Raw genomic sequence first — 26,869 nt, 5'->3', positions numbered from 1 at the left:
CAACTCACTTTGGTCTCAACTCTTAGATAATCTCTAAGATAATTTCCAACTTGTAACATTCTGGAGTAGAAAGTCTCTCTTCCTTTGGGGAAATGTAAAATTACACATCAGGTGTGGTCATATACTCTAGAAATGCAGTGGAAACTTCTCATTAAATATGCACAAGTAACACTGTCACTTGGAATAATGAAATAACGAAGTAGCAAATTGTCCCCCTAAACATGATTCCTCATACATGTTCTTTTTCTTCTTTAAAAAGAAAAACACGGGCTACTTTTAGCCAGTGCAAAGTATATTACTGGACTGACAGACATTAATTTTTCTGGAACATTTGTGGAATATTCATCCTAATTCACAAGGGTAATATTTTTAAAGTGTTACCAAATGAACTTCCTAAAGTGCCCAAGTTACTTTCACAGGAAAAGAAAAAGGTTATATCCAACTAGAAATGTTCTGAATATGTAAGAATTTACTCGTTAAATTTATAAGCTGTATTAGTTCCTGTCCTTGTGAATATGTGGTTATATTTATATTTAGTACTTAATAGTCACGTTTGGAGCTTTATCTGTATCTATCTTCTTCTTCAACATATTTCTAAAAATTTGAATAATCTACGTGAGTACAAATATCATTATGTAATTAAAACTGAAGGCATAAAATTCAGAGGCATGATTCATGTGAGAAATGCAGTGTTTCTGAGAGAGGAGAAAGATGTTCATTCACTAAGAAGAAAATTCATTTGGAATTTCTTTAGATGCTAAATATGAAATTTGTGAATTCAAATAATTATAATTAATTTACACCACTGCCATCTGCTTCTCTATCAAAATGATCCTTTGAGATTAACAATGATGAAAGGGTTAAAATTAATGAATCCAAGTTGTTTTAGAGATGGTATTTAGTGACGAATATTGGGCTACTTTTTTCTGAAACTGGTAATAATAACAATAACAAATCCTATCTAAAGGCACAGGCAATGACCACTGAAGACAGAATGGCCGGCACAAACTTGAAGGCTACTGGGGGAACAGGAAGACTTCAGGAACTAGGTTCTCCTTTATTTCCTGATTCTGAATGTCTCTGGTTCCTCAAAATATTCAACTGGTAGTATTGGCCTTGGACAGCTGACCACTGAGAAACTGAGGGGTCGTGGAATTAAAAGGCAATGGCCTTCAGCAATAGAACTTCCTCCCAGATCTTGAGGTATTTCAGAATCCACTAGAAGTTATTGGGTGGTCCGGGAGCCCCAATGATCCCCAGTTCATTTATAAGTGAGAACTAACTCTCAAAACACGCTTCACCCCTCCTTCCAGGTGACTCCAGAGGGTGCTCCAGGCACAGGGCAATGGGCATCGCTGCTGGGCAGTTCTGGGATTCCCGGGTTCATCGCTACTCGGAGGACCTCAAGCCAGTTCAGGACCCTCCCGATTCCCTGAAACAGTCATCAGATCTCTTAACAAAGATACAAAAAAACCACCAGCAGCCTGGAGTGCACAGAGGTGCCCCTGCTATCCTTGGCATGCATCTCTGTGAATTAAACAAAGGTAGAAAGACAGAAATGTACTAACTATACAGCAGATTCAGTTTTCACTGATGTATTCATTAATTCATCTTGGAATAACGGGGAAGGAAGGTGCTCTTGTCCCTACAGTAGACCTTCTAACCATTATCAGTAGCGGTTAGAAAGTCGGATTTTCCTTCTTTTCTACTAGAGTTGATAATTTGAGGAAAGAAAGAGGAGAGAGAAACCAAGTAGCAGTAACAATACCACTCAGATACTAATAAACACCAACCTGCGCCCTTCCTCCCCCCAAAAGTCTTCTTTTTCACCTAAAAGGAATTTCTGAGAATGATAGTAGGTCAGGGCCAAGGGTGGTGGTGGTTGTTTTAGGAGAAATAAATACATATATGGGTATTTATCATTTAAATATCATTTTAGACGAAAGAATAAGAGAAAAGTGTGGGCACATTTTTTTTTTTCCTAATCTTATGGGGAGAAAAAAAAAATGAGCGCAATTCCCTTCAAGAGTTAATTCTCCCTCCCTCCCGCCCTCGCCTTCTTAAAGCAAAGCAAAGGAAGTTCCAGTCATCCGGGATTAAGTGACAGATCGTGGGCGCGGATGAAAGGCGCGCTTGAGAAAGGGGGTAGCCCGCGGCTCGCACACAAAGACGCGGAGTTCCCAGGCCTCCCGCGGCCCTGCCCCGGGGACACCTCAGCCCTCGGGGCGCAGCGACGCGCCAGGAAGCGCTCGCGGCTCTCCGCTTGCCCGGCCACTCTGCTGGTGGCTGGGAAAAGTTAGTCACCCGAAGCCCGAACCTAGCGTGCGTCCAAGAGCGAGAGCGAAGAGTCCGAGGGATGCGGAGGGAGGAAACCGGTACCGGGAGAGCGGGGCGAGGGGGCGCACGGGAAGCTGAAAGCCCTTGGCTGATGGATGCGGTTGCAAGGTCTACGAGGCCAGAGCGCACCGGCGTGCACAGGGCAAAAACGTGCGTCAGGAACTTCCTACCGAGGGAAAGAAAAGCAGGAGAAAAGGGGGCAGAGAGAGACTTGAAACATCTCAGTAACTTTAAAAACATACCAAAACACCCCGTCAGGAGATGAGGTAAGCCGAGGTTAGCCAACCCCGATTGGTTGTGAAATATCAGACAAACCCCAGCCGCTGTGGCTTTAAATGAGACCAAAGAAATCTGTTTTTCTTACTCAAATACTTTTCTCCCCCTCGCCCTTGCTCCCTCCCCGCTCACCCCCCCCCCCCCGCCCTCCTTCCACCTCACCGGGTCCCTTCCTCCTCCGCGGTCGCCCTTTCCTCGATCACCCCCCAGGCCCGCCCTCCCCCATCTGATTAGGCGCGGACCAGGAAGGGTGGGAGTGGTGGGGGAAGCTCTCCCTTTAAGAGGCAGCTTGCAGTGACGAATTGTTGAAATTGCCATTGCAGGATGGCATGCCGCTATAAATTCATTGTTCCACCTCCTCGCATCTTCACAGCGCTCGCGCTGCTCTCCGCGCTCGCAGCGGCCGACTGGGGATGACGGCGGGCAGGAAGACACTGCATCCGAAGGGACACGGACGCGCAGCTTCGCTGGCTCGCCGCAGGCCGCCCCTTGCATTTTTGTTTTAATTTTTATGGCCTTTTTTCTTCTCTTCCTTCCCTTCCTCCCGGTTCCAGTAGAGTCAAGGAAACCCACAAAATAAGAAAGGAAGCGGGCTCCGGAGCTTGGAACCCCTGCTGCCGGCGGGTCCCGAGCAGCAAGGGGGCTGGAGGCAGCACGCACCAGTTGCCCGCCTGGTGCGCGGCACCTTCCTTACTTTTCTCGGTGCCCCAATCCTGGCTGGGGTTGGATTGGGGTTTTTCCCCTTTTCTCGTACTTGCTGAATCTCCACAACCCGGCTTTTTTCTTTTTCTTTTTCTTTTTTTCTTTTCTTTTCTTTTTTTTTTTTTTTTCCTCCTCTTTCGGGAGCACGAATCCAAACATTTTCCAAACCAACAAAGAAAAGTTCGCACGCTGGCATCGCGGCCGGGACCGGCTGGCGCTGCTGCCGGGTCCCCCTCCCTCCGACACTTGACTCAACCTTGCAAGCAAGTGTATGTGTGTCCCCACCTCCCGCCCCGGTTAACTTCCAGAGCGAATAACAAATACCCATAAAGTCCCCGTCGCGCAGCCCCTCCCCGCGGGCAGCGCACTATGCTGCTCGGGTGGGCGTCCCTGCTGCTGTGCGCGCTCCGCCTGCCCCCGGTCGCGGCCGGCGCCGCCGCGGCACCTGCCCAGGATAAAGCCGGGCAGCCTCGGGCTGCTGCGGCGGCCGCCCAGCCCAGCCGGCGGCAGGGGGAGGAGGCGCAGGAGCCGGCCGAGCCTCCCGGCCACCCTCACCCCCTGGCGCCGCAGCGCAGGAGCCGCGGGCTTGTGCAGAACGTCGACCAGCTCTACTCGGGCGGCGGCAAGGTGGGCTACCTGATCTACGCGGGCGGCCGGAGGTTCCTCCTGGACCTAGAGCGGGATGGTTCGGTGGGCGCCGCTGGCTTTGTGCCCGCAGGAGGCGGGCCGAACGCGACCCGGCGCCACCGGGGCCACTGCTTCTACCGCGGCACGGTGGACGGCAGCCCCCGCTCTCTGGCCGTCTTTGACCTCTGCGGTGGTCTCGACGGCTTCTTCGCGGTCAAGCACGCGCGCTACACCCTGAAGCCGCTGCTGCGCGCGCCCTGGGCGGAGGCGGAGGCCGGGCGCGTGTACGGGGACGGGTCCGCGCGGATCCTGCACGTCTACACCCGCGAGGGCTTCAGCTTTGAGGCCCTGCCTCCTCGCACCAGCTGCGAGACCCCCACGTCCCCGCCAGGGCCCCGTGAGCGCCCCCCGGCGCACAGCATCCCGGACCGACGCTGGGCGCTGGCCCCGCAGCTCCCGGACCAGTCAGCTCCCTCGTCCGATGGGAGTCAGGGACCACAGACGTGGTGGCGGCGGCGGCGGCGCCGCTCCGTCTCCCGGGCCCGCCAGGTGGAGCTGCTCCTGGTGGCCGACGCGTCCATGGCGCGGATGTACGGCCAGGGCCTGCAGCATTACCTCCTGACCCTGGCCTCCATCGCCAACAAGCTGTACAGTCACGCCAGCATCGAGAACCACATCCGCCTGGTCGTGGTGAAGGTGGTGGTGCTGGGCGACAAAGACAAGAGCCTGGAAGTGAGCAAGAACGCGGCCGCCACGCTCAAGAACTTTTGCAAGTGGCAGCACCAGCACAACCAGCTGGGGGATGACCACGAGGAGCACTACGACGCGGCCATCCTGTTTACTCGGGAGGTAGGTCCCGCCTGGGTGAGTGGTTCAAGCCCCGGAGTACGGAGGTAGGTCAACGGGACAGCCTTGTTGACAGCCTTGCTTCTCCCACAAACCGCCTGCCCCCATGGGTTTGCTTCCCTGCTTCTTGCAGGAAACCCAGCCAGCCTCCAACTCTGCTCCTGTATTCGGGATAGAGCTGGAGCAATTCAAGCCTGAAATGACCAAGACCTGCTTACACAATCAGTCAAACAGGCAGGATGTCTCCAGTCTGAGGTACGCAGTCATAGATGCATAACTATGGTAAAATGGAGCTAGAATGCTTGGGAAAATGTGCGTCGTTAAATGAGAAAAGGGGGAAAGCGAGTTTGTCTTTGGAATCAGGGATCATCTACTTTCTAATGAACCCAAAAATATAACTTTGTCTAACCTAATGGAAAGGGCTGATGATTCATTCACTGTAGTCACTTTTATCCACCATCTTCCTTTGTAAATGTCCATACCTTCTTACCTGAACCCCTTTCAAGACATAAGTCAAGGGAAGACTTTCCAAAGGAAGGACTTGTTTTCCAATCTGGCTTCCTAGTGGAGTTCTTACATATCCAGCTTGGTGGAATCTTGCTTCCTTGGATGGAAGGGATTGGGGATGGCCAGGAGGATATAGAAACCCAATCTTGTGAGGTTCCTTAGCAACTCCTTTGCCTAGTCCTCCAATGCACGGCAAGAACTGCTCCGTCCTCCACAGCTGCCAGTCAAGGGTCACATCCAGCTTGCATGTTTGGGTTTTGGATGAATGTTTCTGAAGCCCCAGTGCGGAAAGATCTGGGCAAAGAGTCAAGACATGAAGGAATGTTTTCCCAGGATTTCCCTCTTTTAAGGAAGGGGGTTACAGGAAGGGAAAAAATACTGATCTTTATAGGCCCAGAGGTTCTGGGAGGAACACAATATCTATGTAGACCACCACAAAAGTGTGACATTCAGATACAGAGTCTGGACTGGTTTTGAGCTTTGAGCCTCAGTTTTCACAGCTCTACTCTGATTGGCGGTTTTGAGTCATGCTTTCAGATGCCTGGTAAGAATGGACTTTGAAAGCTCATTCTTTAAGTGTTTGAGATCCATCCAGGATAGAGAGAAGGATTAGAAGCTTTGAAATATTATGCAAAATCATGGTACGAAGGGAACGACCAGAACTAGGACAGGAAATTCAATGATGGCTTGCAGGAGGTTTCAGAATCACATAGCTCCACCACCTAATTCTCCTATTTTTACTAAGGCACCTCTGGTATGAAGGAAAAGTGTTGATAAATTTGGAGTGGAGAAACACTTGTGGTTCACGGGGTGGACACAGATGTAAACCACATGTAAATAAAGATGCCGGAGGGCAGCAGTTTAGGGAGAAGTGGGTGACGCACAGTGCTTTGCACCATGGAAAACCTTTCTCTTCATGAAGTGATCTCCTGGAAACCATCCCTTAATTTTTCTGCACAGCATTAATCTTTAAAACGGAAGAACATTCATTTTTGTAGCCTTCCATATGAAGTGAGGTTCTCCTGTAAAACTATCCCTTTCTTATTTGGTTTCCAAGTCTTTTTTTTTTTTTTTTTTTTTTGGTACACAACTTTCCATGTCTGGATTTCTTGCTTTGCTACATCACTAGGGGCTGCCAAGAAGGAGGCTTCAGAGAGTTTATGGAAGGAAGTTCTCTAAGGACAGAAGAAAAAATACTTTTGTAGGCATACTACTGCAAAGTGTTCATTTTGAACATTTTCATGGTTCACTTTCATTTTTGAATAAAAATACACATTCCATAAACATTAATAGAAGACCCCAATACTCCCTAGTTCCTGCCCCATAATTTTCTTAATTGCTTCTTAGAAAAAAAGAAAACTAGTCAGTGATTCAAAATGATCTGTCTGTTGCTTTTTCTGGATTTGTTTTTTGTTTGGGTAGTTAACAATTCTTATTTTCCGAGCTTTGAAATATATCAGTACCTTTAAATAGATAAAGCAAGGGGGAAATAAGTTAACATCTATCTTAATTTTAATAAGTATTACAAGAACGTTCATTTTTCAAACTAGTCTACACATGGAAAATATTTTACATGGGCCCTCCCTGGCCTCCTTGCCAAGCAGAAGCATACTTTTAGTAAAGTAAATCTCATTTAGTTTGTGGTTGGCCCTCTGGTATATACATCTAACTTGATGAGAACCAAATATTTGAAGAGCATATTATTATGAATGTATGCACCTAATTTTAAAAGCACAATTAATTAGGGGGCTGAGAAAAATATTACAAGACTCATGTAGCATTCATTTGAGAGTACTTTAAAATATAATGTTAATCTCCGCCTAATACTTCAGAATGTGGAAACCAAGAGGGCTAGAGGAGAAATGATCTGAGATCTTCAGTTTCATGGAAATCAGATATCTAGGACCTAAAGAAAAACTTTCATGGCTATTTTTTTTCAATGAGAAATACCTGGAGTTGGCACCAGGATCTACTTTTACATCTCTGTTTTGAATGTAAGAGGTACGTTGCTTAGCAGCCAGACGCCAAGCCATGAAATCCATGTTTTGATGGGCTCTGAGCACTGCTCAAATTCTGTATCCAGATGTCTTCTCCTAAATTGCTTGTTTTTCAGGCATGAAGCAAATGTGTGAGGATATGTTTTCCACCCCTGTTGACTAGCCGAGGGCACCTTGAGCGTTATGTCTAGGAATCAGCAGAATAGCGCTAGTAATTCATTTATCAAACTAACAGGCTTCACTGTCAGAACTGTACCCCAGCACAAGGCGCTGTCCTAATTAGGGAAATTTAGCACCAGTCACTTTTTTGCAAGAGGAGCCATTTTCATTCCAGAGTGGCACTTACGTTGGAATTCATACCACTTCTGCCATCAAACAGTAGAAATCTGATCTCCCCAGGATTTATGATTGCTTTCCAGAATCCTTTTCTGGTTCCTGGCTTCCTCTTTTCTTTTAAGATAGTTTCCTTAAAGGCACACTCCTAAACCCATTTTGGAGACGATGCACTCTCCTTTAGAAACAAAACACCTACCTGCTTGAGAAAAAAAGTGGGAAATTGTTTAACATTCCCTGTCTATGACCATACCACCCTGAACATGCCCGATCTCATCTGTTTAACATTCCCTCACCCCTGCACAACATTAATGAAAGCTTTACTTTTTCATGGCTTGGAAGCATTGGATTGAAACTGAACCAGCTACGAGACTATACAATAGAAAAGGTTCATTCATTTTCATTAATCATCAGTGTGCCAGTTAACAGGCAATTGTGTGTCAGCTAACACCTCACTTCTATATTCTGCCTTATTTTTTTTTAATTTTTATTTTATATTGGAGTACAGTTGATGAACAATGTTGTGTTAGTTTCAGGTGTATAGCAAAGTGATTCAGTTATACATATACATGTATCTATTGTTTTTCAAATTCTTTTCCCGTTTAGGCCATTACAGAGTACTGAACAGACTTCCCTGTGCTATACAGTAGGTACCTACTGGTTATGTATTTTAAATATAGCAGTGTGTACATGTCAATCCCAAACTCCCAATCTGCATTCTGCCTTATAATGCTGTGGTAGAGACCCCACCCAGAATTAACAGCTGGCTCCTTGCAAGGTTATGACAATAGGGGTTCCTAGAGGAAGACTGGAAGCTTGGAAGAAGGAAACGGATCTGCTTTTTCTTATTTGCTTGTAGGCTGGATTGACTAATTCAATCACATATTTGAGTTCAAATCCCATTTAAATTCAAAAGCAAACCCTTATCAAGGAATCATAGCCGATAGGTCAATTCTAACCAACAGAAGGCTAAATGTCTAAGAAATGGGAAGACTGGGAGCAGATTCAGCAGCTCAAGTTGACGTTTTAATAATAAATTGTGAATTGAAAATTGCTGAGAGTAGGTCTTAAAAGTTTGCATCACCAAAAATAAAAATTGTAACTATGTGTGTGATGGATGTTAAGTAGACTTACTGTGGTGATCAGTTTGCAATATATACATATATTGAATCATTATGTTGTACACCTGAAACTAACATAATGTTGTAAGTAAATTATATCTAAATTAATTGCGAAGAATATTACATAAAATCTGAAGTCTATTAGATGAGAGACAGTAAACCACAGCACACAGGACATATTTCACTGTTGTCTTCCTCACTTTCAGCACATGCCTCTGGGCATCTCCTAAGTGTGAGACACTCATTTAGGGAGCTGAAAGCAGCGAGATGGAAAATACCTGGTCCCTGCCCAGCCCAGCTTATCACAAGGGGAGAGGAAGCAGATATATGCATAAATCACTCTAATGTTAGGAAAACTCTAATAAATGCTGTAACTAAGCTATAAACAAAGGCTTAGAAAGGAAAGAGGAAGGAAGAATCAATTCTGCCTCTGTATCTTTATACAGGCTTCATTGTAAATGTAGAATTGAATTGGTCCTCGAAGGATGGACAGATTTGATTTGGATTCAACCAACTTTTATTGAGTATTTCATAAGATGCTATCCATAGTCATAAACCATTTTATAATTAATCCTTTCAACAGTCTACAACCATAGTGACATTATCATAAGTTGACAGATAAGGACATTCATACAAAGAGAAACAGAGATAAATTTCTCAGAGTAACAGCTGACAGATGGCTGAGAGGGAAGTTCGTCCTGTCTACTGGTCTCTAAAATAAAAATATTACAGCAAATTTATTCAAACATTCAATATATTTCTAATAGGCAAAGAGGGATGAAGAGGTTTGAAAAGTAGCCCCTTTCCGAAGAACCTATTCTAGGAAACAGACAAGGAAATGAATAATTGTTATACAGTGTGATGACTTTTGTAATAAATGTGGTCATTAAATGTCATGGAAGTACATTAGAAGGTAGCCTAACCCATCTGAGTTCAATTTGGAAGAAAGAGGAGAATTAACCAGATCTATAAGGAGGAAATAGGCATTGCAGACACACCAAACTAATAGTGCAGTGGCCCAGAGGCAGCATGGTAATTCTGGGAAATATAGGGGTTTAGGTATGATAGGACAGATGGTATAAGAGTGGAAAGGTGATAGATTAGTCTAGAGAAGATGATAACAACCAGCTTATAGAAGAAATTCTATGCCATGTGTATTAGTCTTCTTGGGCTACCATCACAAAACTCCATAGACAACAGAAACTTACTTTCTGAATTCTGGAGTCTGGGAAGTTCAAGATCTAGGTTTCAGCCTATTTGGTTTCTGGTGAGAACTCTCTTCCTGGCTTGTAGACTGTTACCTTCTCACTTTGTGCTTACATGGTGTGTTTGAGGGGGCAGGGGTAAGAGAGCGTTTTCTGGCATTTCTTCTTAAAAGGACACTGATCCTATTAGATCAGGGCCCCATCCTTATGATTTAATTTAACCTTAATTACCTCCTGATAGACCCAATCTCCAAATATAGTCACACTGAGGATTAAGGCTTCAATACATGAATTTAGACAGTGGCAGGGAACACGATTCAGTCGGTAGCATAAAGAGTTTAAATTGTAAATTAAATTCAGTGGGAGTCTATGGAAAGAGCATCAGAAGGAAAACAGCAGTGATTAGAGGTGTGTTCTTGAATGAGCCTTCTGGCCCAAGTAGTTGGGCTAGAGCCTGCGGGAGCCTGTACAGACTATTTTGGTAATCTTCAAGGAGAGACTCAAGATGGTCTAAACTAAAGCAGTAGCATTAGAAATAGAGAGGCAGGGGTCGAGTCAATAAGTGTTAAAAAGAAGTGGATGTGAGTAAATTAATCCTTTCTAGCAGGAGGAATACTTGGGCTAAAGTTTGGGCCCAAAAAGTTGGGGAGATATGCAGGAAATAGTGGACAAAATGGATCATGAAGGTGCAGTTAAAGCTGACAAGGAAGCCTGGGTTGCATTGTGCAAGGTTTTAAATGCCAGGCTGAGGCTGGCATGCCTTTTAAGTTTTGCAGGAATGGAGGAATCCTATAAGATCTGGGCTCTAAAAGGTAACTGTATGACTGCAGCATACAGGCAGGGAAGTCACAGGAGATGAAAAGACCATTTTAGAAGCCTTAGGTGATCATGGTATCTCCCCTGCCTTAGGCGATAGTCCAGGCAGGAAGGAACAATGGAAGGAACAAGAAAGAGAGGACACCTACTGAGACATTTGGTAGATGGAGTAGTGACTTACAGTGACTGATCTGATGCGGCAGGTGAGAGACAGGCAAGTTAATGATGTCACCAGGTTTCTTATCCATCACTTCCAGTTTCTTGCTTTCTGGAATCTCTTTCTCAGTGCATTTTGTATTTTACTGTGCCTCTAGATTATTGAGTTTCACCAGATATACCACAGAGAGAAAGACTGTGTTATTTGTTACAACAAAGGAATTTGCTTGCCCAAGTAGAGATTATGAATGTAAAATATAAGAGTAATGTCGGGGGAAACACAGGTGATGATTTAACAGCACCTTGGTGAAGTAAGTTCAGGAATTGGAGTGTTTAGATATAGGTTTGAATTGCAGCTCCACCAGTCTCAAGCTTCTGATTTTGGACACTAATGACCCCTGAGCTTTAATTTCTCCATCTATAAGTTGAAGTGTTTTCCCTTAATCTCAACATACGTGTAGCTGGAACAAACCCATAAACCACCTGGTCCAAATTCCTAATGCTATTGATGAAGGAAAGTAGTCTCAAAGCATATAAACAATTCACGCAATGATTCTAATTAATAGACTAATTAATAGAGTTGAATTTAAAGCATCACTATCTCTAATCAGCTTCCATCTCCATTCTCCAAAACCACTCTTCTGAGCATCTATTCCCCTCAATCTCCAAGGTGCTCCATCTTTCCTTTCTCTTCTTCTTATCTCATATTTACCAGGATAAGTTCCCTATCTTGGAACTCGGGGCCCAGACTACGTTTCCAGCTTCCCTTGTTCATCGTCCACCAGGTCTATCCTGTACTCCAGCCACAAGAAACATGTTGTCATTTCCAAAACAGACCCTGCCTTTTCCCACCCCTGATATATTCACGAGTCTTTCCTTTTTTTGAATACCCTTCCTCTAACACTATCAGACTCCTTTTCATCCCTCAAGATACAGTGAGCTCCTTTGAAACACCTTTATTGATTCCCCCAAGGAGAGCTTGGCAATTCCTCTTCTGAACTCCCTCAGCAATCTGTTCAGTCTGCTTCCTTCTTGACATGTCTTGTTTTGCCCACTAGATCATGATGTTTCTTAAGGGTCAAGATCAGATCTTATTGTATTTATTCACCACACTGTCAGCACTTCACACAGTGTCTGGCAGGTTGTGGACACACAATAATTGTTTTAGGAATGAGTGTACCTGGATCCCTTGGTCCCTAATCCAGCAGAGCTCCATGTTTTTTGTGTTACCTAGTTGTATCCAGGAGCATGGACAGAGACTGCAGAACATGGGTCATTGTCATGGTTGGCCTAACAGACCCTATTAATGTAGTTTCTGCTGAGGTCCAAATCAAGACCTCTGCTATTGGGGGCTGCTGTTTAGGTAGCCAGAAAGGCAAATGACACCTCAAGAATCAGATCCACAGGACAAATGTGAATTATGATGAACAAGTCTATGTCTGTGTACTACTGATGGCTAAAATACGTACCACACCCAATTCTCCTGTCACTAATCCCTCTTCACTAGGAATCTGGTAGACAGATAGGTAGATACCTGAGGCTACTTAAACCCTCTTCTCTGCCCTCCCCTTGAGCTCTGGGCTTGTCCTTACCAGGGGGTAATATCTGTAGAAATAGAAGATGCTGCTATTTAACTCCAGATTCCCCCATACAAAGTACCCTGCCTTCATTTTGGCTGCCGTTACCGCAGCTGTGATGATATCTGCTCTCATCAGCCTTCACATTTCCTTCCTTCCCTCAGCGCATTTATGCTGCCTGAGAGACCAATCTCCCATCAAGACTAGAAATCCTGCGTCTCCTGTTATGCCTTCCACTTTGCACGCCCACATCGGCTTAGTTCATTTTCCCCACCCAGTACCGACCACTGGGATTTTCCAAGTTGTATTAGCTTCTGGGCACCTGCTTCTCAAGGTAGCAGACTTTGCTGGCTCCCTCCCCGACCCCACTCCATCCACAAGAATAGGTCTGAGGTACTGTGAGTCCTTCTAAACTTCACGATAAGTCACAGATACTGCTATATTCATGATCCTCTAAATGACCACCCCTAGTCACCGTGTCAGTGACCTCCCTGTCGAGTCTTCGCTGGGCTTGCTGACTATCTCGGCTCTATTTTAGATACAGTCCCAGTCCTGGCTTCTGGCCAGGACCACACCACAAACCCACCAGTTAAATCTGTGCATGCTCTTGCAACCCTTACATTTTATTAAATCTTCCATTGCATTGTTGTCTACACGATATCAACATCATGATAAGATATCAGTCCTGCATAAAAAGAACCATCTTTAACATAACAGAGATATAACTTCCCTTCAGATTTACACTGACTAAGCAGAAAAATTCTTGACAGTCCTTTTATTTTGTTTGCCTCTTATGTGGCTACTGTATGTGATTTACATTTCTTTAGTATCCCCTGCTTCCAGATTTGGAAGATAGATGGATGGGTGGACAGACAGAGAGACAGACAGACAGACAGATAGATAGATGCTATTGCCCCAATGGTGTCCTTCCTCTTTCTCTGAATTAAAAAAAAAAAATTCTATAAACTTCAAATAAGGTTTGCACCTGTAAATGTTGTTATAAATCACCATCAGAAAATAGACATGGATGTGATGTGCTTGCTGTATTCTTAATAATTTGATCCACAAGTTGAGTTTAATGCAATGGAGTGAACATTGCATCCCAAAGAAATACAGGCATTCGTTGTATATCTTGAGGAAGAAACCATAACTGAGCTGCCACGGTTTGAAATTGCATGAGTGAAGTGGAAAGGTTGCCAGTTTACATAATTACAGTTACAGAAATATAGTCTGTGGCTATGCAGTCAAGGGTTTAATCAGTGTGATTAAAAAAATAACTGCTTCTGTTCATTATTTTGTCACATGTACAAATTTCCGTGGCAAAGGGCCAAATGCATTTAATGCAATTCAAGGATGACAAGGAGGTTTGATGGGCTCTAATGAGCAATTGATTAGCAGTAAACAGAGAGAGATTAAGAATCCACATTAAACTCTCTTCAGAACAAGAGGGCCATTTCCATTAGCTGTGGCTGTTCATCCGAGCTTATTAATGAAGTAAGGAGTAAGAAGGGGAAACAATTCTTCGGTTTTGTTATTTGAACCCCAAATTGTGAAGATAAACATAAAGCTCGGTTTAAAAAAAATATGCATGTGCAGAAATAACCCACAGTGTCCAGCAGTTCACTTCCACCATGACCTGGGCCTTTGGTCTTAAAGCTACTAAAATGACTGGGGGAAAAATGGATTAAAACATGTATTGTACTATATAATTATCTCAAAGACTGATTGTTATGCAAAAGTGTGTTCCAATTTCAATTTTAAAAACTACTAATTTGTTCTCAACAGCTGTAATTTGAGATCCCATGGGATGACGTATGAGGATACCCAGGAGACATTGGGAGGCTATTGTTGGTTTGGTGACTGGATTCACCAAGGCTACTTGGCTGAGATTTCTACTGTCTGCAGCTATAATAATATGGCGGCCACAGTGCAATTCATCCCAGCTGGGATCTCATAATATACGGAACACAATAAGGACCTGAAAATGTACTAGGGAGATCGTAGGGTATACCTTTTAAATATTATTCACCTTAACTGGACTTTTATGCAGCTTTTTATGCAGAGAAAAGTTAGAAGAGTATGTTGACATTGAGTAGGCGGCATTAGTTATGTAGTAGTAATATCTCATGCTGGCTTCCTGGAGTCTGCTGAGGTCTTGCTAGCATACAGCATATTAAAGGTATGTGACAATGTTCAGTAAGGCAAAAATCTGTATAGGATAACCATCTTTTCTCTTTGCCCTGGGAGAATAAAAATATTAGCTCCATGTCATCAAAAAAAATAAGTAAAAAATAAAAAAATAAAATTATGTGAGGTCTACATTGCATCTGACTATATGTCAGAATTCACCTCAATTAAGCAAATGTTTGTTGAGTTCCTATTATAAGTCAGGCAATGTGGTAGTTGGAGATACAAAGATAATAACTGCAACAGAGAGAACACTTATTTCAACTAGTAAATAGTCATCTTTCACAGTAATTAATATTTTTTAAAAATTATTCTGCAGTTATTCACTTATGGCTTTTGCTTTGGATAGAAATATATATACTGTCAATTAATTTTCATTGAAAACAGGAGTCAAATACAAGAAAGTCTAATGTCCATTAATACTCAAATAGCATTTAATGGAAAGTTTATCATTACAAATCTATCATGTCAAAAAATTTGGCTTATAACTTCTCTTTATGCTTCATAATTTAAAATTGTCTTGTTGATGTCTCTTTCATCTAATTTGATCATATTAACCATTAGCGAGGTGTGATCATGTTCCCCTTTGAGAATCTCTTAAAAGCTATGCAATTTCTCTCCAGAAAAACACGTATGCTCATTTATATAAATACAGTATATTACATATATTTTCTGAGAATTGATCAGGTTGAAAAACACTACATTAAACACTGTGGGAAAGAGTGTATACATTTCTGAAGACACAACCTATGAAATTACAACTCGATTTGGCAATTAAGAGGTGATCTTTTGAGGAATTACCCTTATAGATTAAAATTTAGTTTCTTACCCAAATTACTGAGAAATTTATATTCTGCCATAAATAGGTGATTGCAATTTGCCCCTGTGGTGGAAAACAAATTATTAGGCTTGGCTTCTGATAAATTTAGCAGGAATTTAGGTCAGAATATTAAGGCTTTCCTAAGCGTGACTATATGTGAAAGTGATCCATGGCATATGTGCCTGCACATACACAGTACAGCTTTGTTAAGGCTGCGACTGCTATTGTAATGGACAAGCCACAATCTTATGACATCTTTTAAAACGTAATTGAGTCCCTTCTGTGCTTCTGGGACCCAGAGAAGCTTAGAAGAGTCAACGCTATTAGTTTGTCTTTGGAAGGTTTCCAGAGCTGAGCAGGTGATGCCATAAACATATCCCAGTGTTGACATTTGGAGCGAGCAAGTGACTCTACAAGGTGGCTCCTTCTGGATGTAAATTGATTTTAATGATTTCTTTCTTTCTCCCGGGCAGGATTTATGTGGTCATCATTCATGTGACACCCTGGGAATGGCAGACGTTGGGACCATATGTTCTCCCGAACGCAGCTGTGCTGTGATTGAAGATGATGGTCTCCATGCAGCCTTCACCGTGGCTCACGAAATTGGTATGCAGTGTCTTTTCTCTTCCCTGGCCAAATCAAACACTTGTAACAGCTGCAACAGGAACCAAAATACTTGGCAATTAATTCCAGATTTCTCCTGGTTCAGATGCAGCATTGGGGATTACATTTGTTTATATTTGTACTTTTAGGGTTAACTAGTAAGATGGAAGGAAAACAAAGTCAGGCATACACAGTAGATATTTCCTTTATGTCAGTGCCATTTAAAAGTTTAAGAGAAATTTGCTAGTGCTACTGTCTTTTGAAGCATCCATAAAGGACTCAGACAAAATTTGTCACAGTTGACAATGGAATGCAGAGATGTTTGCCTTAGAAGTTACTCTATTGATTCATCCAGGGCTAATCAGTTTACACAGAAATTCATCAGGTTTTATTCCACTGTAAGGGATAACAGCTCCTGGAAAAGGTAATCAATAGCTTATGGACAACATTCCTGTCTTGTTTTTAATAGCAAAGCAAATGAAACAAAACCTGTTACCAGGGTTGGTTTTAAAATGTCACTTACCTGGTGACATTAAGAAACTCATCTAAATCCTAGAACTAGAAATTTAGGGCTGAGTTAAATATGAAAAATATCCCAGCAATTAGGAATATGTGTTTCCTAATAATTGACCTAGCTACTAGGTACATAAGAAGTTAATTTAGTACTTAGGATTAAATGTTAGAATTATATGCATCTGGGCTCAGTTCTTGCTAAAGTACTTTCTACCTGTGTCACGCTGGTCTGATTATTTAAACTCTCTAAGCTTCAGTTTTCATATCTGAAATATAGGCATAATAATGCCTATTTCATTGAATTATTTCAGGGACCAAGTTGGGTAAGTTACAGATACCAGCTGTTATTTATATCCATATACACTTCTGTTTCTCTTTTTAATTAACTAGTTCATTTACTTTTTAATGTGTCACCTTTTAGCATTATCTTCTTGGAGGCAAAGTATGGCTTGATAATTATTGTACTTTTTTGCTGTATTTTATTAAGCAGATTGTTTTCTTAAGCTAAAACCATAATTTTAAAATAGAAATTAAAACTTTTTTCCCATAATTTTAGTAGGCAAAGAACATTTCACAATGTGTTGATTTTTGGCTGCTATGTTTTCTTTTGGGACTTAAAATAACTTCACATCAAAAGTGTAACTGTATCAGTCAGTATATTGGAGCAGTAAAATAGAAATCAGTACTTAAATTCCAGTTCGTATGTATTAATCATGATCGTAATTCTCTTAACTGACACTCTTCTTACCACCTAAGCAAAAAAACACAAACATAACATCTTAATGTAAATAACTGTCCAATAGCATCACTGATAACAATTCAATTTAATACTTTATTAATTGAGCATCTTTAGCTTCAAGATGGAATCCCAGCTCTCTCTCCATGTTCTCTTTTATCTCAGGAAAGAGATTCAGACAATGAGTCTCCATTTCTTCCCTAGTAAGTGAACTAATAATAATGAATGAGGCATGGCTCTGTGGTGGCTGCAGTAGAAGACCTGGTATGTCTGAAAGTGTTTTTAAAACACAAATGCCATTTGAGCTTTGGGGCTGGGATTATGTCTTCACCTATCTCTCATTCATGCCTATTAAACTCACTGATAAAAAATACAGCCTAACATTGATCCTTCATTGATATTTATTACATATCTCTGTATGTGCACGAATAAGTGGGAGAAACACAAGAGCCACCCAAGGCAATATTCTGATTTTGCAGCAAAGCTAAGAAGAATTAGTTCAAATACTCAAGAGCATTGTAGTGACGCAGAGACGATTTAAAAAGTACACCAGTAATTAATCACCATTATTCAGAGCGAGAGAAGTTCCGTAAGAAAAGTTCTAAGCCCTGGGTAGGTAGAGACTGGTTCATCTCACACTGAGTAGAGGAATGATGAGAAATAAGCAACAGTGCTGCAGTGAACATTGGGGTACATGACTCTTTTTGAATTACGGTTTTCTCAGGATATATGCCCAGTAGTGGGATTGCTGGGTCGTATGGTAGTTCTATTTTTAGTTGTTTAAGGAACCTCCATACTGTTCCTCCATAGTGGCTGTATCAATTTGCATTCCCACCAACGGTACAAAAGGGTTTCCTTTTCTCCACACCCTCTCCAGCATTTGCTGTTTGTAATAGCCATTCTGACTGGTGTGAGGTGATACCTCATTGTAGTTTTGATTTGCATTTCTCTAATGATGAGTGATGTTGAGCATCTTCTCATGTGCCTCTTGGCCATCTATATATCTTCTCTGGGGAAATGTCTACTTAGGTCTTCCGCTCATTTTTTAATTGGGTTGTTTGTTTTTTTGATATTGCGCTCCATGAGCTGTTTGTATATTTTGGAGATTAATCCTTTGTCCGTTGATTCATTTGCAAATATTTTCTCCCATTCTGAGGGTTGTCTTTTCGTCTTGTTTATGGCTTCCTTTGCTGTGCAAAAGCTTTTAAGTTTAATTAAGTCCCATTTGTTTATTTTTGTTTTCATTTTCATTACTCTAGGAGGTGGGTCAAAAAGGACACATGTACCCCAATGTTCATTGCAGCATTATTTATAATAGCCAGGACATGGAAACAACCTAAGCGTCCAACAATATATGAATGCATAAAGAAGACGTGGTACATATATACAATGGAATATTACTCAGCCATGAAAAGGAACAAAATTGGGTCATTTGTAGAGATGTGGATGGACCTAGAGTCTGTCATATAGAGTGAAGTAAGCCAGAAAGAGAAAAACAAATATCGTATATTAATGCGTATGTGTGGAATCTAGAAAAATGGTACAGATGAACCTATTTGCAGGGCAGGAATAGAGACATAGATGTAGAGAACAGACATGTGGACACAGGTGGGGAAGGGGAGGGTTGTATGAATTAGGAGATTAGGTTTGACATAAATACACTACCACATGTGAAATAGCTAGCTCGTGGGAACCTGCTGTATGGCACAGGGAGCTCAGCTCGGTGCTCTGTGATGACCTAGATGTGGCGGGGGGGGCGGGGAATTTGGGAGGAGGGAGGTCCAAGAGGGAGGGGATATAGGTATACATAGAGCTGATTCACTTCATTGTACGGCAGAAACTAACACAACATTGTAAAGCAATTTTACTCCAATAAAAAAAAAAAAAGAAGAAAGAAAGAAGCAACAGAGTGGAATTGTGGCATCAACCGCCCATAAGATCATGAGCCCTAAATCCTGACCTTGTGAAATAGAGATTACAGATTCCATGAAGAAAGGGCTGTTTCTTCCTTCAATCCTCTACTGATCCATTTTTACACATTGACAGCCTCTAGTTTCTTTGTAAAGGAACCACTGTGGCAGTAAATGCAGCTTCTTTGAGGCTGCATTGATCCCCAAGGCAACTGGACTGGAATGAAGAACCTTCCAGCATCATCTCTCCCAGCCCTCCTGAGTTCCTAAACCAAGAGGTTATGCAGGCAGGCAGCAGTCAGAGAGGTAGGAAGCCAGTTGCTAATGAGAACATTTTATTAAAACTGTATATGTACAATAAGAACTTTTCTTAATAATACAAGAATAGTGGACATAGTTTTATAAGAGAACAACGTGGGAGAAATGTGGGTTTCTGTGCAAAAAAATCATACCTAAATCTTTGATGTCTGACTATGCTCTGTGTTCCCTTTAATTTCTTGTTTGGATCATTTCTATTTACTTCTTTAGAATTCTCTGTAATTCATTCTCCAATCAAACAGTGCCTACTTAATTTCCCTTTTTGCATTACATGTGCCCTAACCTGAGAAATTTAAGGTCTGGGAATAGGGGGATATGGATTTAATTTCCCTTTCATAAAGGGATCTGGCTTTCATTCACTTTGTTTTCTAATTGCTTTATTTTTCTTTAATTTCACTTTTCGCCTAAATATTGCGAACATGTGTTATAAAGTATAAGCCTTAAAAATTGTAGGGAAGATAACCTTACAAAATATTTCCTAATCATCTGTATACAATTACAGAGCTTTGCCTCTGCAGCCAGTGTGATTTTGGGTAGTGCAGCTCGCTATTCTGTTCCCAGCGCTTTATTTTTAGATGGTCGCTTGAAGCCATCAGCTTGAATTAACTATGCTCTGGATTCTAATTCTACTCTGTTCTTCTTATGTAATTTCCTCCCTTCCCTTTTATTAGACATTTACTACTTTCCAAATTTGGAGGTTATATATCCAGGCTACATATGGTGATAAAATGACGTTGTGAAACCTCGGTTTTGCCAGAGTGTTTTGAATTCGCTTCAGTCCATTCCAAAATGAGCAATTTGCTTCATGCATACGGTGTAAATACGTTCCTGTGCTCAAAACATAAGCTGTGGAGAAAATTTCCAGGCTGTTCCCATGATCTTTCTACTTTATTTCTTCTATAAGAAGTGAAATGATATATTTGATTAATACTTCTATTAACCGATTTAAATTCCGTTTCACATGGAATGTCCCACTCACTGCTTCCTCTTTCTGTACATAGCGGTTTAAAATACAAAGTCATTACAGTTGAATAAAAAGCTTTTTGTTCTTTTACTCCCTTCATCAAAAAATGCCCCTACATTGAGAATTATGTAAAATGTCAATGAACAGAGGCAAGCCTGAAGTCCTTATCTTGTACCTTTTCTATCCATGATGTTAAAGTCATGATGAAGTGACTTAAATGAACAGTTCTGAAAAGTGACTCTTCATGTGCCACGTGTAAATGGGAACACTTCTCTTTTCCTGCTAGTTCTTTCCAAAAAAAGAGCTAGATTCTGGAGATGCGTTGTCAACTGATGCCAATACAGGCTTCTGGAAAATAGAGTTTGATGCGTCTAGACTCTGCCTAGACAGTAACAAATTGCCTGCCATCTTGCTATGTTAGGGGCATGTCAACACTGAGTAAATTGTTAGGACGTTTAAGAAAGTTGTTTTAAACTATCAAGAACTCAGTCCCCATCCCTGGACCTTGGGTGGAGGTAAGAATGTGGTTATAGCCGTTTTACAATCCAAATGTGAACTGTAGCAAGTTTCAAGTGAATGTAAGTTTACATTTGGAGTTTATATTTTTAACTTGTCAAACTTTTATTATCAGCTTTCAATAATAAAGATTTCACCTGCTGCACACATGGTTCTCCAACATAATAATTTTACTGATGTTAGGCCAGTTTCTAATGTGCTAGGGGGAGCAATCTGATTTTATTTAGACTAATGAAATCCATAATTTGCAAATAGGCCGAAGCTTAACCTTAGAGTAGTTAATTATAAAATGTGCTAAGTGGATCTCTCCACCATGAAAGTCTCCAAAATGCTTCTTAAGCTAAAATCAGGCAAAGTGTCAGGGCCAAGTATTCAGCTGGAGGCTTAGGAAGTGGTCGAGACACAACAGTATGGCTGCATATGTTTTGCTGCAGTTGGAGTGATTCTCTGCGGTTCTCTGGTTATGTTGATCTGCATGTGACTCTGCTCCCACCGATGATTAGATTAAACGAGGCCATGTTTTGAAAAGCTGCAGAGGCCCTGGAAACACCATACACCAAAGCCAAGTGCACAGAATCAGATGTCAGGACTGGCTGTGAGATGTGAGGTAAAAGGAAGCTAGGTTTAAACTTGGTATTTACCCTCAAACCCATAGCTTTAATCAGCAAGAACTGAGCGTTTTTTTCTGTCCAGTTTGGAGCAATGCCACACTGTGTCTTTCTTGGCCCCCAGATGAAAGGTGGGAATAGGTCTTTGCTCCATGTCCGGAGGCAGCATTGAAAGATTTAGCGTTTAGTATCAGTCGGTTTGTTTTTAAATCAAATCCCAATTCGTATTTCTCTAGGGGAGGCCTGTAGATTGTCTGTCACGTATGTGGAAAGCCAACAAGTTGAAGGTGGCATAAAATAAATATATCACACACTTAATGAGTGATTTTTCCTCTTATGAATAGAAAATTTCACCTTCTCTCACAAATCAAGTGTCTAGTAATATCAAAATTTATCAAAAACTACCAAAGACTAGAATACCCATAAGTAAAATTATAACAAAACCAAGATATTAATGAGAACAATGAAGTTAACTAACAATCACTGGGTATTTATATTTGTCAAGCACGTATTCTAAGCACTTTGCATCTTTTATATCCTTTAAGCCTCACAAAATCCCATGAGGTACATACTATTAATGAGTCACTCAAGAGGGGACGCTGATACAGAGAAGTTTCTAAACCGGTCTAAGGTCAACAACTAGTATACTGCTTGGGGAAAATTTGAACCCGGTTCATCTGGCTCTAGAGCCCAAGATTTGGACACTATCCTGTAATGGTTTGCTAGTGTTCCTTTTGAAGGAGATAATCCTGAATTTGATTCAAAAAGTTATTGACACAGCTATTTATAAGGTGAAAAAAATTTGTTTTCTTCCTTCTAAATTACATCATTGATATAACGTTTAGCGTTTATGTTTAATGTTTTGAAATGGAAGTTTAAGAGTTTTATCACTGCTACATAAGGATTTGCATTTGAATAGACACGTAGGATCCAATTATTGGAGCTCCTGGTTTCCTTCACCAGGGAGTCTAGATTCTGATCCCATGTGAGCTTTTGACTCTCTTTTCAACCCCTGGCAAGACCTTCCTGCACCTCAATAATCTTAGCTGGAAAATTAGGTAAAAATAAAAACATCACGTCATTAAGAAACAGATGCTTCATCCGAGCAGTGCTTTCTTAAGTAAACACATGACAGAGCTTCTTGTGACATTTTTTAAAGATGTGGTGCTGTGTTCCCTTGTCTATTGGTCAGTTTGGGGTCAGGAGACAAGAGCTTGAAATTCTGTTTAATTTACAGACCAAAGTTTAGAAAAACAACCCAGTTTCCCTCCTGAGGTTAATGTTATAAGTCATCCCTAGTTGTACGGTAATAACTGAGTTGAATAAGAAGCTGAACCAACATTTTCCTTTAAAGTAATGTGTCTTTACCCGGGTGTCCATTATCTCAGATTTTAGAACACCAGATTCACTTGTGAATTTAAGGAGACAAGATGCTTTTTAAATCTACATTGTGAATGTCCAAGATGAAATTTATTTAATGAAATGTCACCCATTTACCAATTTTAAAAGACGATTACTGTCCTAGAAAAATTATCAGGTGACTAATTGCTATTTCTGAACTAACACTATAACTCAGACTCTTACCCTACAGACTTTGCTTTAATGTAATTTACCATGAAACTCATTTCCTTAGCATAATTCAAATAAACTCCTTCCTGAGGTTATTTTGTGTGATGGGCACTCAGCAGGACTGTTGTATTTATGACATGATTTAATATCTATTAATATATGTGTATATGTATAGCTGATTCACTTTGTTATCAAGCAGAAACTAACACACTGTTGTAAAGCAATTATACTCCAATAAAGATGTTAAAAAAAAATTTAAAAAAAAAAAAAAAGAATAGGTCAGCATTTTATACAGAAGCCCGTTTAATTTACATCTTGAGTTTTACTAATGATTTCAAACAGCAAGACACAGTTCTGGAGGCTGCATCACTTGGGAAAATACTGAATTGGACCCCTGCATTACTCTGTAAATTTTACTCTGACTTCTGTAATACTTTTTTAAAAAATTTAGTGTGTGAATATAAATGCCATTAACAAACTCACCCACTACATAACTGTGTTTGGTCCTTAACTCTGTCGGGATTTTAGGTGAGAAGTGGCTTCCAATAACAGGAGTCAAGAATTAAAGATTCACTAAGAAAGATAGTATTGTAAATAAGATTGCCTAACTTCATTAAGGCCAACAAACCGCTCTTCAATCTTTTGCACGTCTACTGATTACAAATGGTTCCAAATACAAATGCTCATGCTTCCTTGCAGCGAGTCTTTGGGACCCCTGCTTTAAACCCAGACCTTGGATTGTGGTCCTTAATGCATATCAGCCCTGTCCTCTCACTAGGATTTTTCACATCCTATTTTACTAAGGTAGCTTGGTTGAACTTCCTCAGATCTCTTCCTTTACCCTTCCAAATTGCCTTGAACCCTCCTCACTCTTTTCCTATACCTGGAGTACAGAAAGAAGTATCTCCTCTGTCTTTCAAGGGGAAGAATCGCCTTTCTCTGTGGCTTTCTGGAGCCCATCGCCCTGACTCCTCCAAGACCTCACCCCTCAACTAACTCTGGTCTGCATTGCTCTAAAAACTCATCATAAAATACATTTTGATTAAAAAACCATACGTTATTTTAGGAGTTGTCAATATTTTCTCCAACATTGTTTTATTCTCTGGGGCACACGTGTTTAAATCTCAGCTGCACTAATCCTGCCCAAGGCTGCTTGTGGGAGAAATGCTTAATCTCTAATCTTTAAACATTTCTGTGGATGATTTAGGAACAGTCTCTCACTGGAAAAGTCACTCCTAGGCGATCAGTGACATCGTGATAAATTCTGATTAAGCTCTTCACAACATTTCCTTAAAATGTGTTGTTGTCAGCTGTGACATTACATTTGAAATTTCCTAGATTCCAGATTTTTCTCTGTTAATAAGCTTTGAATATCATAGTGTGTGATCTCTAATGTAAGTGTCCCTTGAAAATAACGTATGCTTTTATATGCATCTTGTCATTTCAGGGTTCAAAGATATTGGCAGATTTCAGACTGACGTTAGGTGTCCTAGCTTAATGATTGGGGGAATCACATTTGAAAATGCCATTTCTTTGGCTGCTCACAGCCTTTAGTATGCCTGTCACGTCTCTCCAGAAGAGCTTCCAGACATCCCTCACATTGTTCTTCCATTTCAATTCCTCTTCGGCTCCTGAAGGGAAATCACATGGGTCTCTCTTGCTGTGCCCTGGTTCCAGCTCCTGTGGCACTGGCTGCCTGTTTCTTTGGGTGCCTAAACGTTCTTCACATTGCCCATGACTCTCATTGTCCTTGGGAGAGCATACCTCTCCCAGCCAGCTGACAAGCTTTCTTCATGGAGAACAGAACATTCATCCTCCCTCCAAGGAGTCTGTTTCTCTCAGCTGACCCTCAAGCAGTCCCTTTCTGACTGACTCTTGGAGATCTTACAAAATTCACATCTCGTTTCAGCTCTTGCTAAAGTGGAACTGAGATGTGTTCATGCCCAGAATGGCAATCTTTTCTGATGGCCGTCTAAGCATTTCTTATATGTATCTTCAGCAACAAGTAAATTACATTGATAAATTAGCAATTTAGGGGCCAGAGAGCATGCCAAAAGATTCATTAAAAGAGACCAAAATATCTTAAAATAAATTGCTTTGCTTAGATAATTGATATTTAACATTATAGGCTTCACCATTCTGTATAAAAGAAAAATATGGAGGTCCCAGGTCCCTCAAAGCGAATGTGGTGTTTACCACCTGGCTGGTATTTAAATCAGAAATCTAAAATTTAGCCTCCAAATGAAGGGAATATCTCTTGATGCAGTAACACAAAGGCATATAAAAAGTGCTATTTATTTAGATACATTTGGAGGAAAAGACTATTACTCCATTAAATAAATATAAATATCTTATGAAATAGAGTGCAAAGATCATGTTTTTTAAAGTAGAAAACCTGGATTCATAATATAGAGGCCCCTTAGGCCACTTTCCCTTTCTCTTCTATGCCAGGGGGGAAAAAACTCAAGTATGAAACTTCCACACTAATCCCACAGTGTTAGCTGATAAACATTCTACATTCTCAACAGTGTTTGATATACTAAGTAACTTCTAGCAGTTTTGAATAGGACATGAATGAAAGGTTCTATTTTTCTGTGAGTGCAGTGAAAAACTCAACATACCACCCAAAAATTGGACGAGTTCTTTCCAGTCTTCTTTTGCATGTTATTTGGAAGATACTTTACAGATTATGATGCGCGTTTATGCTGCTGACCAAATAGAAAGTGAGTGGTGGTGAGAGGGTTTCCCACAGAAAACTGACTAGCCTAGTAAATGCTACTGAAGTAAATAACTGCATAAATAGCATCAAAATGTGTAGCCTTAGAAGGTCACTGAGCCCTGGCCACTTAATTTCAACCACAACATCAACCAGCTGCTTGTGGACAATTCTGTTATGAGGTGTTAGTGATTTAACAAGTTGGCCAAAAGTAGTTGGAATTTGGCATAAAAAATTTCATCTCTGTTGGGTTTTACTGTCGCTCACTGGACTTTTTCTTGGCAGAGTGGACAAAGTTCCTGCCGTTGGCATTCTGGAACCCAAGGGGAATGCAGTAATCACATTTCTGTGGTATTTTCCACATTTTTTTTTTTTGGTGGTTTGTGTATGATTCTATAAAGCTTTGCAAAAAACACTACTAGGATGACTTGTCTACCTTTTAGAGTCTCTCCAAACTGTTGTCCTGGATTTTTTTCAACAATATTTTATTTTATTTTTTTTTTTTTTTACTTTTTTTTTTTTATTTTTATTTATTTGTTTATGGCTATGTTGGGTCTTCGTTTCTGTGCGAGGGCTTTCACTAGTTGTGGCAAGTGGGGGCCACTCTTCATCGCTGTGCGTGGGCCTCTCACTATCGCGGCCTCTCTTGTTGCGGAGCACAGGCTCCAGACACGCAGGCTCAGTAATTGTGGCTCACGGTCCCAGCCGCTCCGCGGCATGTGGGATCCTCCCAGACCAGGGCTCGAACCCGTGTTCCCTGCATTAGCAGGCAGATTCTCAACCACTGCGCCACCAGGGAAGCCCCAACAATATTTTAAATTGATTGGAGAATGCATTATACCTTTAGACTATGTGAAAATTAATCTTATGTAACCAAAAAAATTTAGTCAGATTATAAGAGTGAGGTAT

General features: G+C 41.2%; 1 protein-coding gene across 1 annotated transcript in view; it reads left to right on the top strand.

The window, feature by feature from the left end:
- Window positions 1-2,855: 2,855 nt before the first annotated feature.
- The window catches only part of ADAMTS5 (ADAM metallopeptidase with thrombospondin type 1 motif 5), a 44,714-nt gene continuing 20,700 nt past the window's right edge, over window positions 2,856-26,869 (top strand). Inside the window, exons 1-2 of the mRNA XM_036849464.1 lie at window positions 2,856-4,791; window positions 15,981-16,113. Of these exons, the coding sequence (XP_036705359.1) occupies window positions 3,685-4,791; window positions 15,981-16,113 (1,240 nt within the window). The 5' untranslated portion in view covers window positions 2,856-3,684. The remainder of the gene's footprint in view (window positions 4,792-15,980; window positions 16,114-26,869) is intronic.

This window comes from Balaenoptera musculus, chromosome 4 (genome assembly GCF_009873245.2).
Source record: "Balaenoptera musculus isolate JJ_BM4_2016_0621 chromosome 4, mBalMus1.pri.v3, whole genome shotgun sequence".
In the NCBI taxonomy this organism is placed as follows: domain Eukaryota; kingdom Metazoa; phylum Chordata; class Mammalia; order Artiodactyla; family Balaenopteridae; genus Balaenoptera; species Balaenoptera musculus.
The sequence above is the reverse complement of the archived record's forward strand: the minus strand, read 5'-3'. Positions and strand labels throughout refer to the sequence as shown.